Source organism: Mixophyes fleayi, chromosome 1 (genome assembly GCF_038048845.1).
Source record: "Mixophyes fleayi isolate aMixFle1 chromosome 1, aMixFle1.hap1, whole genome shotgun sequence".
Lineage (NCBI taxonomy): Eukaryota > Metazoa > Chordata > Amphibia > Anura > Limnodynastidae > Mixophyes > Mixophyes fleayi.
Window position 1 is genome coordinate 34,515,068 of NC_134402.1, and position 15,550 is coordinate 34,530,617.

At 39.4% G+C, this 15,550-nt stretch overlaps 1 protein-coding gene across 2 annotated transcripts in view; it reads left to right on the plus strand.

The window, feature by feature from the left end:
• The window catches only part of DOK7 (docking protein 7), a 129,086-nt gene that overhangs the window by 75,296 nt on the left and 38,240 nt on the right, over positions 1-15,550 (plus strand). For both annotated transcript variants that reach the window (XM_075194363.1, XM_075194364.1), the window contains 3 exons: positions 1,667-1,786; positions 6,737-6,835; positions 8,545-9,362. In XM_075194363.1, the coding sequence (XP_075050464.1) occupies positions 1,667-1,786; positions 6,737-6,835; positions 8,545-9,362 (1,037 nt within the window). The remainder of the gene's footprint in view (positions 1-1,666; positions 1,787-6,736; positions 6,836-8,544; positions 9,363-15,550) is intronic.

A 15,550-nucleotide genomic window follows, 5' to 3' on the forward strand; every position in this document is an offset into this window, starting at 1 on the left:
AATACATAGCAATGTAGGTCTAAGCAAACCACTTAGAGAGAATATATCCTTTGCTATGCACATAAAATATTAGTTCTTGCGACCAGGGGGTAAATGTATCAAGCTGAGAGTTTTCCGGCGGGTTTGAAAAGTGGAGATGTTGCCTATAGCAACCAATCAGATTCTAGCTATCATTTTGCAGAATGTACTAAATAAATGATAGCTAGAATCTGATTGGTTTTTCAAACCCGCCGGAAAACTCTCAGCTTGATACATTTACCCCCAGGTGTTATTAATAAACTTTCATATAAACCATTTCAACTCAAAGTCGGCATTAAGCCCCCTAGGGGTCAAGGTTTTCAATTTAAATATCCATCTCATCTCTGACTGTGCTAGTCTTTGGAGCATGTTTTTATATCTCCAATGTGGTTGGATCTGTTCTATCCCCCAAAAATTGACAATATGTTTGGGATTGCAGTTATGTATCTTTTTGAAGTGATCACTTAAAGTATGAGTTTCAAGGCCTTTTTTGATGTTATTCACATGTTCCCTTAACCGAGTTTTAAGGGGTCCAGTGGTCCTCCCTATATACAAAAGGTGACAGGAACATTTAATAGCATATATGACGTTAGTCATATTGCATGTTATAAACTGATGAATGCGGTAAGTATAGTTATCTCTTGTAAAGGTTTCTAATTTCATACAGCTAGAGGGAGTGTTCTTACACATTACACATAAACCACATCTATAGAAACCAACACTTTTTACATAAGGTTGACCAACTTCGAAAGTAACACTCCTCACAATTTGGTCTTTAATATTAGGTGCCCTTCTGTACACAAAATTAGGTGCATCTGGAAGGTTACAACCTATAATAGGATCTTTTTTCAAAATTTGCCAATGCTTATAGAATATATTCTCTATCTGCTTATGTGCTACATTATATTGAGACAAAAAAAGCCCACTCATGTCTATTTGTTCCCTTCCGTGATATCTCTTTTTTCTAGGAGGTCATAATATTTTTATCCCATAAATGGACTGTATTTTCAGATTTAGTCAGTAAATCCTCTTTATAATCCCTAGTCCTAAAATTGAATATAATTGAAATAAGAATCTGATTGGTTTATCAAACCCGCCGGAAAACTCTCAGCTTGATACATTTACCCCTAAATGTGTTTCTAACCCTTGTTTGTTTTTCAAAAATACAAAGTGTAAGTATAAAAGTGAGATATTTATGCATGTATAGTATGTATGTATGTATGTATGTTTATGTATATATATGTGTATGTATGTATTTATGGGAAGTTTGTGCATAAACAAAATAAATGTTCCATAATATTCAAATTTATATGTAAATTTTGCATTTGATTGTGAGTTTACAAATAATCGTAGTGTAGCAACAAATAGTCTTTATTGTAAAATGTCTTTTCTGGTTGGAAAACATAATAACCAAATAAAAATCCGTTTTTAATAGCTGTTCTGGAAAACTGAATGTGTTGATAAAACAAGCAAATAACTTCCATAAATTAATTTAAATTAACTACAGAAAACAAATTGCCTGAAGCATTCTTGCTGTAATGTATTATTTATACGTATAAGAATTGAGGGTTTTGGTGAATGTGTCCTGTTTAACTGCACAGATTCTCTGCCTAAACTGATAACGCTTTTGTATGTGATTTCTTCCCAGGGGCCGGTGTGTTTTTCCTGTCTTGTACGGAAGGCGATCAGATCAGTTTCCTCTTTGACTGCATCGTCCGTGGCATCTCTCCAACCAAAGGCCCGTTTGGGCTGCGCCCACTGCTACCAGGTTAACATACAAAATACAAAGTAACATAGCAAAGTGGTTCTGGACTTGTTTGCATTTTGTGGATTAGCGACAATGTGGAACATAGGAAAACCGCACATTGCTGCTTGAATATACTGTAGATTACATTGGAAGGCAATATGTGGCATTTTCAGTCTGTTTGTCCTTGAATGGTGTGAGAATGGCCCGTGTTTTCTTATATCGGTCATTGTTCTAAGCGTTAACTATGGCTACCTTCATTTGCATTTAAGTGGGTAACCCACAAAGGGTGAATAAATATTTTGTGAAATAGTGGTCTATTTATGACTATGCGATATGGAAGATTTGTTATCACTGATAGGAAATATTCTATCACCCAATTTAAGAAGAAAACTTCTCCGGGGCAGTGGAGTAACGCTCAGCTCCCTGACGATACCGACTGGCGGAGATAAGAGTACTCTAACCACATTACCAGCCATAGCTGGGTCCCTGTGCACCTGCGTGTCCTGGTTGACATATCTGCAGTAGAACTGGAAGCCTGAACTATCTATCTATCTATCTATCTATCTATCTATCTATCTATCTATCTATCTATCTATCTCATATCTATCTATCTATCTATCTATCTATCTATCTATCTATCTCATATCTATCTATCTATCTACTTCATGTCTATCTATCTATCTATCTATCTATCTATCTATCTATCTCATATATATCTGTCTATCTATCTATTTGTGTAGAGTTTGTATGTTCTCCCCGTGTTTGCGTGGGTTTCCTCCGGGTGCTCCAGTTTCCTCCCACACTCCAAAAACATACTAGTAGGTTAATTGGCTGCTATCAAAAAAATTAACCCTAGTCTCTCTGTCTGTGTGTGTGTGTGTGTGTGTGTGTGTGTCTTTGTTAGCGAATGTAGACTTTAAGCTCCAATGGGGCAGGGACTGATGTGAATGAGTTCTCTGTACAGCGTTGCGGAATTAGTGGCGCTATATAAATAACCGATGATGATGATGATGATCTCATACCTATCTATCTACATCATATCTATATATCTATCTATCTACATCATATCTATCTATCTATCTATCTATCTATCTATCTATCTACATCATATCTATCTATCTATCTATCTATCTATCTATCTATCTATCTACATCATATCTATATATCTATCTATCTACATCATATCTATATATCTATCTATCTACATCATATCTATCTATCTATCTATCTATCTATCTATCTATCTACATCATATCTATATATCTATCTATCTACATCATATCTATCTATCTATCTATCTATCTATCTATCTATCTATCTACATCATATCTATCTATCTATCTATCTATCTATCTATCTATCTATCTATCTACATCATATCTATCTATCTATCTATCTATCTATCTATCTATCTATCTACATCATATCTCTATATCTATCTATCTACATCATATCTATCTATCTATCTATCTATCTATCTATCTATCTATCTATCTACATCATATCTATCTATCTATCTATCTATCTATCTACATCATATCTATCTATCTATCTATCTATCTATCTATCTATCTATCTACATCATATCTATCTATCTATCTATCGATCTATCTATCTATCTACCTCATATCTATCTAATATTTATCTATCTATCTATCTATCTATCTTTCTATCTATCTATCGATCTATCTATCTATCTACCTCATATCTATCTAATATTTATCTATCTATCTATCTATCTATCTATCTATCTATCTATCTATCTATCTACTTACCTCATATCTATCTGTCTGTCTATCATCATCCTGAGATGGAGATGACCATAGGATGAGAGTGGCAGTAGCCTTCACCAGCTCGGGGTCATTGTTAAATAGGTAGAATCTCTAAATCCAGCACAAATTAGCAGAATCTAGGGTTTTATCTCCATTTGTTAAATAGGCCCCTCAGTCACACTGCAGTGATTCCAGGAATCCAGTTTAACCTCCTTAATGTGAGATCAGTTTCCCACACAACCCCTGACATCTGGAACAGAGAGAACGAGGTAGTTGGAGGAGTTGGAATCCAGCATCGGTAACAAACAAACGTGTTTGTTGCCTTCAGGTCTCTTTTGTTGTGTTATGGCCTCAACCTCCAACGCTTCCAGCCTGCATAAAAGAAACGAATGTACTGGTTGTTATATGTAAGAAAATATCAGGTGCTGAATTTAATGACAGAACTTTCCACACTATAGAATCTCTTTATCAAGCTGCAGTACTGTGTCCTGTGTCTCTCCCCTGGAATCATCTGTCCACAAACTGTGTACATTTAATTGATAAAGGACGTTTTGCGGCTGGGGTGCTCCTGCCATCAGACAACCTGAGGGAGACTCGTGGAGGCAGCAAAACTAAGCAAATTAATTAACAAAATGACATTTTCTTGTTGCAAAAGTTTAAATGAACAGTTTCTATCTCCATCCTAACTGTCCTGCTTCAGACGTGACACTCTGTATATTAGGGGACTGTCCGTCATGACAGTCAGGACTATTGGAAGATTAGTCCTTCTATTTAGGGAACAGAGATTGTGAATGGCCTAATCCTGACTTGATGTATCCCCAATGGTGCAACACTTTGTCCTGAGTGGGCAAAATCAAGGGCTGTTTCTACTTTGCTGGTAGATTTAATATTAAACAAACTCACAATACTCAGGTAGCGGAACGACTAAGATCATTCTGCATTGCGGTGCACGTTTAACTCAGATACTGTGCTCTGGTTAATGAAGCGCTGAACAATTTTTATACATAGTTAACAATTACATGTCTTCGCTTTATAATTAGGTTCAGCAACACTACATTAAATAGACTCAAAATGTATCAGATTATTCTTCCCCTAATTAATAAAATATATCTTAAAAATATATATATATATTTTTTTAACCATAGCTTCATCCTGCAAATTGTGTACTTGAAGGCGTTCAGCAAAACAAGTAGCCTGATCAGTGTATGGGAACTATGTGCTAATACCTTGTGCCTCGGTATGCTCTGCAAAGCCAATTATAAATATGTATATACATACTGAAGTCTCAGTGTCCTAATGGGTGTAAGGTTGCACACGAAGAAACCGAGGGGGGGGGGGTGTAAAGTAAATAAATGAAGAACGGAACATTCTAGAAGAATTACCACCTGCTATTAATAGAACTCAATGCAGAAGCTAGTTTTAATTGGATTTATTTTGTTTCTTGTTTAGAATTCCATGGAAATGTTCACTTGTATCCATGTTATATTAGCATACAAAGAAAGGGAGCTTTGTAATAAAAATTGTAACAATTGTTTAGACTCAGGTGTTTTATTTTTCACACTAGCTTGGGTATTGGCGTGCTACCCACTATAATGTTAGCCTTTTGGGGTTCACTTCCTCATTTGAATGCAGAACCCCCCTTATCACTCTTTCCTTAAATGCCTGAACTATAGCTTGCCTATTATATCTTTAGTTTACCTCACAACATTCCTAATGGGAAAATAGGCCACACCTCCAATTAGGCCACACCTCCAATTAGGTCACACCTCCAATTAGGCCACACCTCCAAGCAGGCCAAACCATAAAAAATAAAAAAATAACAAATTTATGGTTTAGACTAGTGTTGGCTAACCTGTGACACTCCAGGGGGTAAATGTATCAATCTGCGGGTTCTTCAACACCCGCGTGTTTAGCCTCTTCCGCGATTAAATTTCAAGCGGCGCTGCATTGTAAAGGGTTAACTTCCCTTTACAATGCAGCGCCGCTTGAAATTTAATCGCGGAAGAGGCTGAACACGCGGGTGTTGAAGAACCCGCAAATTGATACATTTACACCCAGGTGTTGTGAAACTACAAGTCCCAGCATGCTTTGCCAATCTATAGCAGCTCATTGCTGGAAGGGTATGCTGGGACTTGTAGTTTCTCAACACCTGGAATGTCACAGGTTAGCCAACACTGGTTTAGACAATGTTAAAAGTGGCTGTATTACTAAGGCACATGAGAGCAGCTATATCACTGCTTGCCCAGCTGAGATAAAATAGAATATCCTCTATTTTAGAGGTGCCCAAACGCAGTCCTCATGAGCTACCAACAGTTCATGTTTTCAGGATTTCTTTATGCACAGGGGGGTTAATCTATTTTCCTGGGTCTGTAGTTATCCCACCTGTTTCTACAACCAGAAATCCTGAAAACATGACCTGTTGGCAGCTCTTGAGGACTGGGTTTGAGCGCTTCTGCCTAATGGTAAGCATTGAGGGCTGTAACAGAAAACTCTGTTTTAATAAATGCTGAATTTTATTTGGGGTTAAAAAAGGTGTTCTATAGTAATAATATTTATTTACTCTGCATTTATCATTTAGATTTTTAACTATTTGCTACATGTCAATGTGTTACAAAGAACCACCATAAAACATTATTAGAACAATTAGGCAAATTGCTAAATATTTACAGGAAATTCACTGTTATTGTGGTGTAAAATAATTAAAAAAGTTTAATTGAGATTCTTAGAAGGAGCATTAGGCCTCCATAAAACATGTTTGACATGTCTGCCCTATAATTAAAATGTATATTTCTCAGATGAAATGCCACAGCAATAATATTGTGTGTTGTCGCAATTACAAGCTATTGTTAAGAGGAACTATCAGAAAAATTAAAAGCTAATTATAGCTTAACAATTATTTACTTTGAGTATCATGAACGTATGGAATAAATCACACTTTTCCTGTCAGATCTATTACTCTGTGAGATATGCAGAAACAATCGCTATTAATTCATGTAATTCATCTTTTTACTGCTGAATTGTTTCATTAATGGGGCCTATGGAACATTGTACCACAAATATCTATAATACTCCTAAACTACTGATCGCAGATGATTTTGGGAAGATATTGTTCTTTGCAAGCAATTAATCTACTTAGAATTGGTTATTGATTGCAATAGGAAAAATGACTAACTAGTTATATATTTTTTTTAAATTTAAGATCCGAATTTAAACCCTGCCTACATGGAGGAAAGAGTGGCCCACGAGACTCTGCAGTTGGAAAAACGACTCAGCCTGCTCTCTCATCATAGCCTGGGAGGTAGGCTAGGCTCAGGAGAATGAATGTGTACCTCTGGTCTACATAGAGCAGTGGCAGCCAATTGGTTTACTCATGTAAATGTAGCCTATCAATGCACTAAGAATTTATGACATTATTTGAGGCATGAAGTACCTAATGCCTTATGCCTCAGTAATACCACTAGTTCTCAGTGAAGTGATAGGCTGCTGACATGGAGGAGAAGCAGCCGGCAACGTCTTACCTATGAAGTTGCTGCTACTCCATGTGTGTGGTGGAATGGGAGGGGGGCGCTATGATGCCACCACATTCCTACTCTGAGAAGCAGATCATGCTGCCTACACCCCCACCTGCTAAGGTAAGAAGCATCGGGTGGGAACTCAAAACCAAATTGTGGATGGGGGCACTATTTGCTTGGGAGTGACCATCTATGGTGGCCTAAGAGCTAGTGCCAGACCTGTTTTGAAATTAATTAAATAGGCTCAAAGTTTTTCAAATTATTCTTCCCCTTTTTAATAAAATATATCTTGAAAATATATCTATATTTTTATGTATATATATTTTATTTTAACCATGAGTGAAAAAAGTACACATATAATATGTGTATTGGAAGTATGTGTCAATACTTTGTGCCTTGGAATGCAATATAGCAGAAACAAGTGTTACCCCATCCAAAAGGCTACCAGCCCTGCGGTAAAATCATTGGGGGTCTCCCCAACATCTTTGACCTGTGCTGACCCAGTGGTCCCAATATAATGTCTAGCAGGCTGGCCATTATACCAATAGACAAACCCCCTCAACCCTTCCACCCCACATACAATTTTCAAATAAACTTTAATTTCATACAATACTCTGCAAAACCCTAAATTTTTTAAATGTGAAATAAATTTGAATTGAATAAGAGACTCTCAAAAACCCTAATTTATATAATCTAAAAAAATTGTTTTTATTTCCTGATCTCTCATAGTCAAGAATTCCACACAAAACAAAACCAACAATAATTGTGGTTGCCAACAAATGGTCAATGCCAGGAATCTAGGTACCCTCCTTGCTGCCAGCCAATCACAAGCACCCAGAGTGGCAAAATGTTTGTGATTGGATGCCGGTGAAGAGGAATCTCAGGTTTGAATATTTTGCAGTGGTCAGCACTAGTGTGCAGGTGGGTCTATTTTGGAGATTTAGAAGATTTTAAAGCTATTTTTACATTTAATAAAGTTGTGAATTAAGTTTTTTTTTTCAATTAGTTTAACTTTAAATTGTGTTTTTCCCTTTTATTATAATGGGCAGAATTCTAAATAAGCTATATCCACTGATCCACCCCAATGTATCACTTAAGAAGTCCCTTAGGTTTGTTTGACATGATCTACCATGATCTTTTTTTGACCCTAAATAGTTGCCAATTAATTTGGGGCTTTCTCTTCCTTATACTTTTGCTAAACATCTGTGACAAAGTTTCCCTGAATTTAATAATGCGTTTCTTAAGTGTATGCGACTATCCATGCACTCTACATACCAATTCTCACCATGTCTGAGGTTTACATAAATAATTTCTCATTTGACTGATCTGGTGCGCTTTGTAAATCTCCTCCATTATGTTTCTATGTTTTCCTCTGAGCACTTGAAGTAGAGTCCATGCTGCAAAAATTGTTGCGGCATCTTGTAGAATATATGGTTCTACTTGACCTTGTCTATTTCTGAAGGATAAATAATTTAAATAATTTCATATATTTCAGGGGATGACAGAAGTATATCCAGCTCCTCTTCGGACACCAGCCACTCAGATGCCAGTGCTGGAAGCAGGCTGACGATTTGGGCAGACCCTTCCTCTGCCAGCACCTCTGCCGAAAGTCATGGAATGGCTGCAGCAAAAGGCATTCATCTCGGAGAAGATAAAGCTTATGCCGAAGCCCTCCGTGTATCCAAGCCGCCTCCTAAGCCTGCGCCATCTAGACATTTGCAGGAAATAGGCCGTCAAAGCTCTTCTGACAGTGGGATTGCTACGGGTAGTCACTCTTCCTACTCTGGGAGCTTCTCTTCCTATGCTGAGAGCTTGGACATTTGCCACGGTGAGGAGTTTGGATCGTTGCTTAGCTTACCATTGACCATGGCTACAGATCAGAATCTATGCACATGCCAGCATGCTGATCCACAGAGAGGGTCTGAATACCAGATTCCTGCCTCTGTCAGACATCTATATGACACACCCCGAAGTGTACTACAGGCAGCTGCTAGAGAAACTCAATACAAGAGTTCAGATTCCACATTACCCAAGGACCAGGCACAAGGAACTCAAAGCACTAGTGATGCTAAGCTGTTAATACCCCATGTGGATGCAATAACCACATCTTTACACCAAGAAAGCAAAGACTCAGGCGATGAGACATATGTGGATTTTGTTCCAAAGTGGACAGCTACAAAACCACAGGGGATGGAACCAAAAGGAAGTGACTTGGCAGCTGCAGGGACAAGTGAAACTTGTGAAATCTGCAGTCCCCAACCTGGCATCACAAGAGCCCTATTTGCAGCTTGCCCAGTATGTGGGGGGCTAAAGGTAAACCATATTTTAATAGTTGCTTCTCCTACGCATGATTTATTAAAATGACCCTTTAGTTGGATTGTTTGGTTGCATTCAAACTTGGGTGCCACTGGGTGATTGTTAAAACAGAATATCTTAAAGGTTCTCAAATCAAAGTAAGTGATGTAAGGTTCTCAAAGTGATGTCTGGTTCTCAAAGTGATGTAAGATTCTCAAAGTGATGTAAGGTTCTCAAAGCGATGTAAGGTTCTCAAAGTGATGTAAGAGTCTCAAAGTGATGTAAGAGTCTCAAAGTGATGTAAGGTTCTCAAAGCGATGTAAGGTTCTCAAAGTGATGTAAGGTTCTCAAAGCGATGTAAGGTTCTCAAAGTGATGTAAGGTTCTCAAAGTGATGTGAGGTTCTCAAAGCAATGTAAGAGTCTCAAAGCGACGTAAGAGTCTTAAAGTGATGTAAGGTTCTCAAAGTGATAAAGGTTCTCAAAGCGATGTAAGGTTCTCAAAGCGATGTAAGGTTCTCAAACCAATTACCTAGTATGTGTATTGTTACAAAACGATTAAGATATTTGTCTTAGGGAGAATTTATTAATTTACATTTTTTTCTTTATTTAAACCATGGATGACCTTCAGGTGCCGCAATAAACTCCAGGTGGTCCCTAGTGCCAGCACTTAGCAGAAGCTGTTTGCCTGGATCGATTATTATAGGCTGGCAGCGAGCACCTGATTTTGGTCTACATTCCCTAAATTACATAAGACTTGGTGGATGTTCTGGTAACATCACAGGATTCCCACCCAGAACAGCATTCGGAGATGAGGACTCTCCAGAATGGTTGTTTGTAAACAGCCAATGGGCAATAAGTGGTTAATCCCTTAGTCAAATCCCATTTGTTGCAATACAGATAGCTGTGGCCCAATTGCGACCCCAAGTGGTGCAGTTACACTAAGGGGTATATTTACTAAACTGCGGGTTTTAAAAAGTGGAGATGTTGCCTATAGCAACCAATCAGATTCTAGCTGTCATTTTGTAGAATGTACTAAATAAATGACAGCTAGAATCTGATTGGTTGCTATAGGCAACATCTCCACTTTTTCAAACCCGCAGTTTATCAAATCTAGCCCTAAGTTTGGATAACAGTAGAAACTGATTTTCATTTGAAGCATCATGCATTGATAAGGTTTCATGAGCATTGTGTTCTGTGTAAGTTTACAGATGGCCAAAAATGGATGCAAAATAGTCTTATAAAAATATAATTTTTCAAGCTTTCAGGTGCACTAAGGCACCTTGGTATACTATTATAAACACATGATCGGAATACACAGCTACACATAACAAATATAACAAAGCATTTGTGTATGTTTTTTAATCACATAAAAGTATCCACTGACTATTGAGCAAATTGAAGGTACACTATATATATGGTTTGTTATATACTATTGAATGGATGTCATATTCAGGTCAAGTTCGAGCATGTTATTTACGTTTTCTCATGGCCACAAAGCAAACTATATTGATATATTGGAATAGGCTATGTTAGACTTCTTAGAGGTTAAGAGTTGAATAAACTAAATAGGATGAATGAAAAGCTCATGGTCATATGTAAAGATTCCCACAATAGTTTCTGAGGGTCACTACTGGAAAAACAACTCAGTTTTCAAAGATTTGATGAGCCGCTCTATCATTATGATAGCAAAGTAACAATTGGTAGAGAAATCATGGTATTTATGTCATGGTATTGATGTCTGTAGCCATCTTCTCTCTGTGTCCTTCACTCCTCCCTACTTCTTTTGTATCAGGGGGTTGTGAGTAAAAATAAACAGAAAATAATTCCCATTAGGTATCTTTCATAGATACAGAGCAGGATTTGTCTGCATTTTGAAGACAACGGTGGCACTGTGTGATGGCCCCATGGGTTTTAATTACCGTCATGATACTAGCTGCACGGAGTCTGCAAGTTCTCCCAGTGTTGTATAGGTAGGTTTCCTTCCACAGTCCACAAGGGCGTTGGATTAATTGGTTCCTGACTATAATTGTCCCTAGTGTTTGTGTGTGCACCATTGGTAGGCAGATTAGATTGTAAACTCCAAACAGCCAGAGACTGATGTGCCTTAATAAAGTTCTCTCTTTGTAAAGCGCTGGCATAATATTGGCGCTATGCAAATAAAATATTAATCCGCAAATGTGAAGGTTTCTAGCATAGTGAATTATAACCTGATATTAATTAAGAACAGCTCCACTGTATTTCAAGAAAAAAACAAACAGACAACACAAGCAGCATCTGCCGTCTTACAACAGTTTGACTTGGGACCTTACAGGGCCGGATTAAGGGAATGGAGGCCCCTGGGCTAAGGGGGCCTCCATTCCCCCGTGAGCCCCCCCCCCTATGATCCGAGCCGTCCCCAAGGCACTTACCTCCTCCTGCATTGCAGTCCTTCCCCGGTGCGCTGTACACTCTTTACTGAGGAAATCTCGTGAGAGTGGGATTCACAAGATCTCCTCAGTAAAGAGACTACAGCGCCTCGGGGAAGGACCGCAGTGAGAGTGCTCAGCAGCATTGATTGGGCCGTGGGCGCCGTAGCCCCCGACCGATCAATAATGCTGCTGAGCTCTTTCAAGGGCCCCCTGGATGCCCGATGCCCCTGGGCTGTAGCCCAGTTAGCCCTCGGGTTAATCCGTCCCTGGGACCTTATGACAAAGTCATTGGTGAGTTGCGCTCATCGGAGAAGAGGGCGCCATTCTAAATAGGAAGCAACACTGTTATTGTGTACACTGATTGCAGCCAATTACAGCCTATGGAGAACGGAATGTATACCTTCATTCTTCATTCTATATCTATCAGGTCACAGGTACACATATTGAACTTCACTACAATGGGGAGATCTTGCTGAATACGTTTCAGGGATAATTTCCAGGATTGTGTGAAAATAATTAGGGGCAACAACAGAGAAGAGTATTCATCCTCCCCACGTTAATAGATGATTTCTCTGTGCAGTGTACTTATTTTTTTTATTGACTGTAATATAATAACCACCTAAAGAAAATCCTTTCCGTTCCAGAAAAATAATATAACTGTTTTTGCTTCCAATCTGTGAATGGACTGAGATTATCTGTTCTACATAGTTACATAAGTGCTTTGAGCTTCTCTCTGATCTACAGCTTTAAATGTGGCAGGGCAGCAAAGAGCAAACAGGACCTCACAAGCTTGTTAGCTTCAAATGTTACACAATATCATTATACTTCAAAATATGATATAATATATATATATATTCGCATGTTATACTGGACTTGCAGTGCTCTCATTACCTGGTAGAGGACACAGAACAAAGTACTGATGCTTCACAGCCTGTGTGACACAGGAACAAGCAACGGTGTTTAAATTGATGGACGCTAGGGAGAGAGCAGCGCCCTGTTGCCTGTTGAAGTTCACATGAATTTATGACTCAACACCAAGGCTTAAGAGTGGTTGTCATCATTATACCACATAGATGTCATTTACGCAGTTTGTGAACCCACTTTGAATTATTTAATGACTCCAATTTGCACGTCTAAAATAACCAACGATAACAATCTTTCAGCACCTCAGTGTTCTCATCATATTTTATTCCGGGTGTAGTGCGAAACTGCTGTGAGCGGATTGTCAAGTATTTCACAGAATAACGCAAGGCAGATATGAGGTGAGGTTATGATAGGAGAGTCCATTATATAGAGAAACCTCTGTGGGTGAAAGTTCTACAGGAAGAAAACTTTTACTACTACTAGCTTTATACACCCTGCTAATTTCAAGGGTGTTTGTACTTATTTATATAGTTATTTTATTGATTGTTTTGTCTTAGTTTGAACAAGCGAACATCATGAGTCAATGGTAAATTGGTTTGTGGGACTGGAGAGTGAATGGCAGCTTGGTGACACAGCGACTGATGCAGAGGTGCTGGCAATCCGGGCTTAATTTACGGGCAAAAAGTGCGCACAAATAAGTATTGCACTTCAACCCTTATCTCAAGATGCATCCAACTCTGCATCTGTAGCAAATGTCAGGTTTAAGGCAGGCGTACTTGGGTCCTTATACATAGAACCAGCAATAAAACTTTTCAAACATTTGTTTTCATAGGGAAAAACGATTTTGCTATTAGGCTTCATATAATACAGCAGATATAACCTTCCTTTTCGCCTATGAATGAAAGTAACAAATTGTCTGCATCAGCTCGCAATTCTGCGAACACATACTTACCATACTTGGCCTATGTTATACTGCCCCTTCCCTCCTCGTCACGCCTCTTCAGGAAAAAAATGTGGATGCATGCGGCTTGCCATAGGCGTAGGTACTTGCGGGGTTTCTTTGTGGGCACGTGCAGAGCGAATTCACACAATTTACGCCATGCAAACGAGCGCTCGTTCAACTCTGCATCGGTCCCACAGTAGATAGCACTGTTACCTCACAGCGCTGGGGCCATTGGTCCTATTCTGACCAGGACTCTATCTGTGCGGAAATTGTATGTATTCTCTGTGTTTGCTTGGGTTTCCTCTGGGTGCTTCGGTTTCCTTCCACAGTCCAAAAACATAATAGTAGTATGTTACTGTGTGTGTGTGTTTCTGTGGTAGAGTATTTTGACCATGAGCTCCACTAGGGTAGGGACTGATGGGGGTGACTAAATATTCTCTGTAAAGTGCTGCGTAATATTTTGGTGATTTTAAATAAAGGTTAATAATATGTGTGACCTTCAAAGGGGTCAGAACGGTCCCTCCTGCCAGGATAATATCCCTAGTGATTCTGATTACACAGAGTGAGCAAAGCATATCTCCCATCTGTCCCAATTTCAGAGGACCAGTCCCAAATTGCAGACCTTGAAAGCAGCAGGGCTTACAGGGAAGTGAGAGGGGCTTTGACAGTAAGTGAATGTTTAAGGTGATGTAATGAAGTAAGGTGGTCAAAATTGAGCATAGTTGGGCAAATTTAGTTTTTTTTTCCTTAAACTGGTGACTTGGTTTGTGCAGATTGGGGTTCATGTCACACAGTGAGCACAGTACAGTCATACAGTCTATGTAGCAGGATGGTTTATGATTGGATGGTGATGGCGCAGAGCAGTCACACAATCTATAAAGCATTTTAGTCTGTGATTGGATGGTGATGTCACAGAGTGAGCGCAGTCACACAGTCTATGTAGCAGGTTAGTGTGTGATTGGATGGTGATGTCACACAGTGAGCACAGTGCAGTCACACAGTCTATGTAGCAGGTTAGTGTGTGATTGGATGGTGATGTCACAGAGTGAGCGCAGTGCAGTCACACAGTCTATGTAGCAGGTTAGTGTGTGATTGGATGGTGATGTCACACAGTGAGCACAGTGCAGTCACACAGTCTATGTAGCAGGTTAGTGTGTGATTGGATGGTGATGTCACAGTGAGCGCAGTCACACAGTCTATGTAGCAGGTTAGTGTGTGATTGGATGGTGATGTCACAGTGAGCGCAGTCACACAGTCTATGTAGCAGGTTAGTCTGTGATTGGATGGTGATGTCACATAGTGAGCACAGTGCAGTCACACAGTCTATGTAGCAGGTAAGTGTGTGATTGGATGGTGATGTCACAGAGTGAGCACAGAGCAGTCACACAGTCTATGTAGCAGGTTAGTGTGTGATTGGATGGTGATGTCACAGGGTGAGCACAGTGCAGTCACACAGTCGATGTAGCAGGTTAGTGTGTGATTGGATGGTGATGTCACAGTGAGCGCAGTGCAGTCACACAGTCTATGTAGCAGGTTAGTGTGTGATTGGATGGTGATGTCACAGAGTGAGCGCAGTCACACAGTCTATGTAGCAGGTTAGTGTGTGATTGGATGGTGATGTCACAGAGTGAGCGCAGTCACACAGTCTATGTAGCAGGTTAGTGTGTGATTGGATGGTGATGTCACACAGTGAGCGCAGTGCAGTCACACAGTCTATGTAGCAGGTTAGTGTGTGATTGGATGGTGATGTCACAGTGAGCACAGTTCAGTCACAGTCGATGTAGCAGGTTAGTGTGTGATTGGATGGTGATGTCACACAGTGAGCACAGTGCAGTCACACAGTCTATGTAGCAGGTTAGTGTGTGATTGGATGGTGATGTCACAGGGTGAGCACAGTGCAGTCACACAGTCTATGTAGCAGGTTAGTGTGTGATTGGATGGTGATGTCACAGTGAGCGCAGTCACACAGTCTATGTAGCATGTTAGTGTG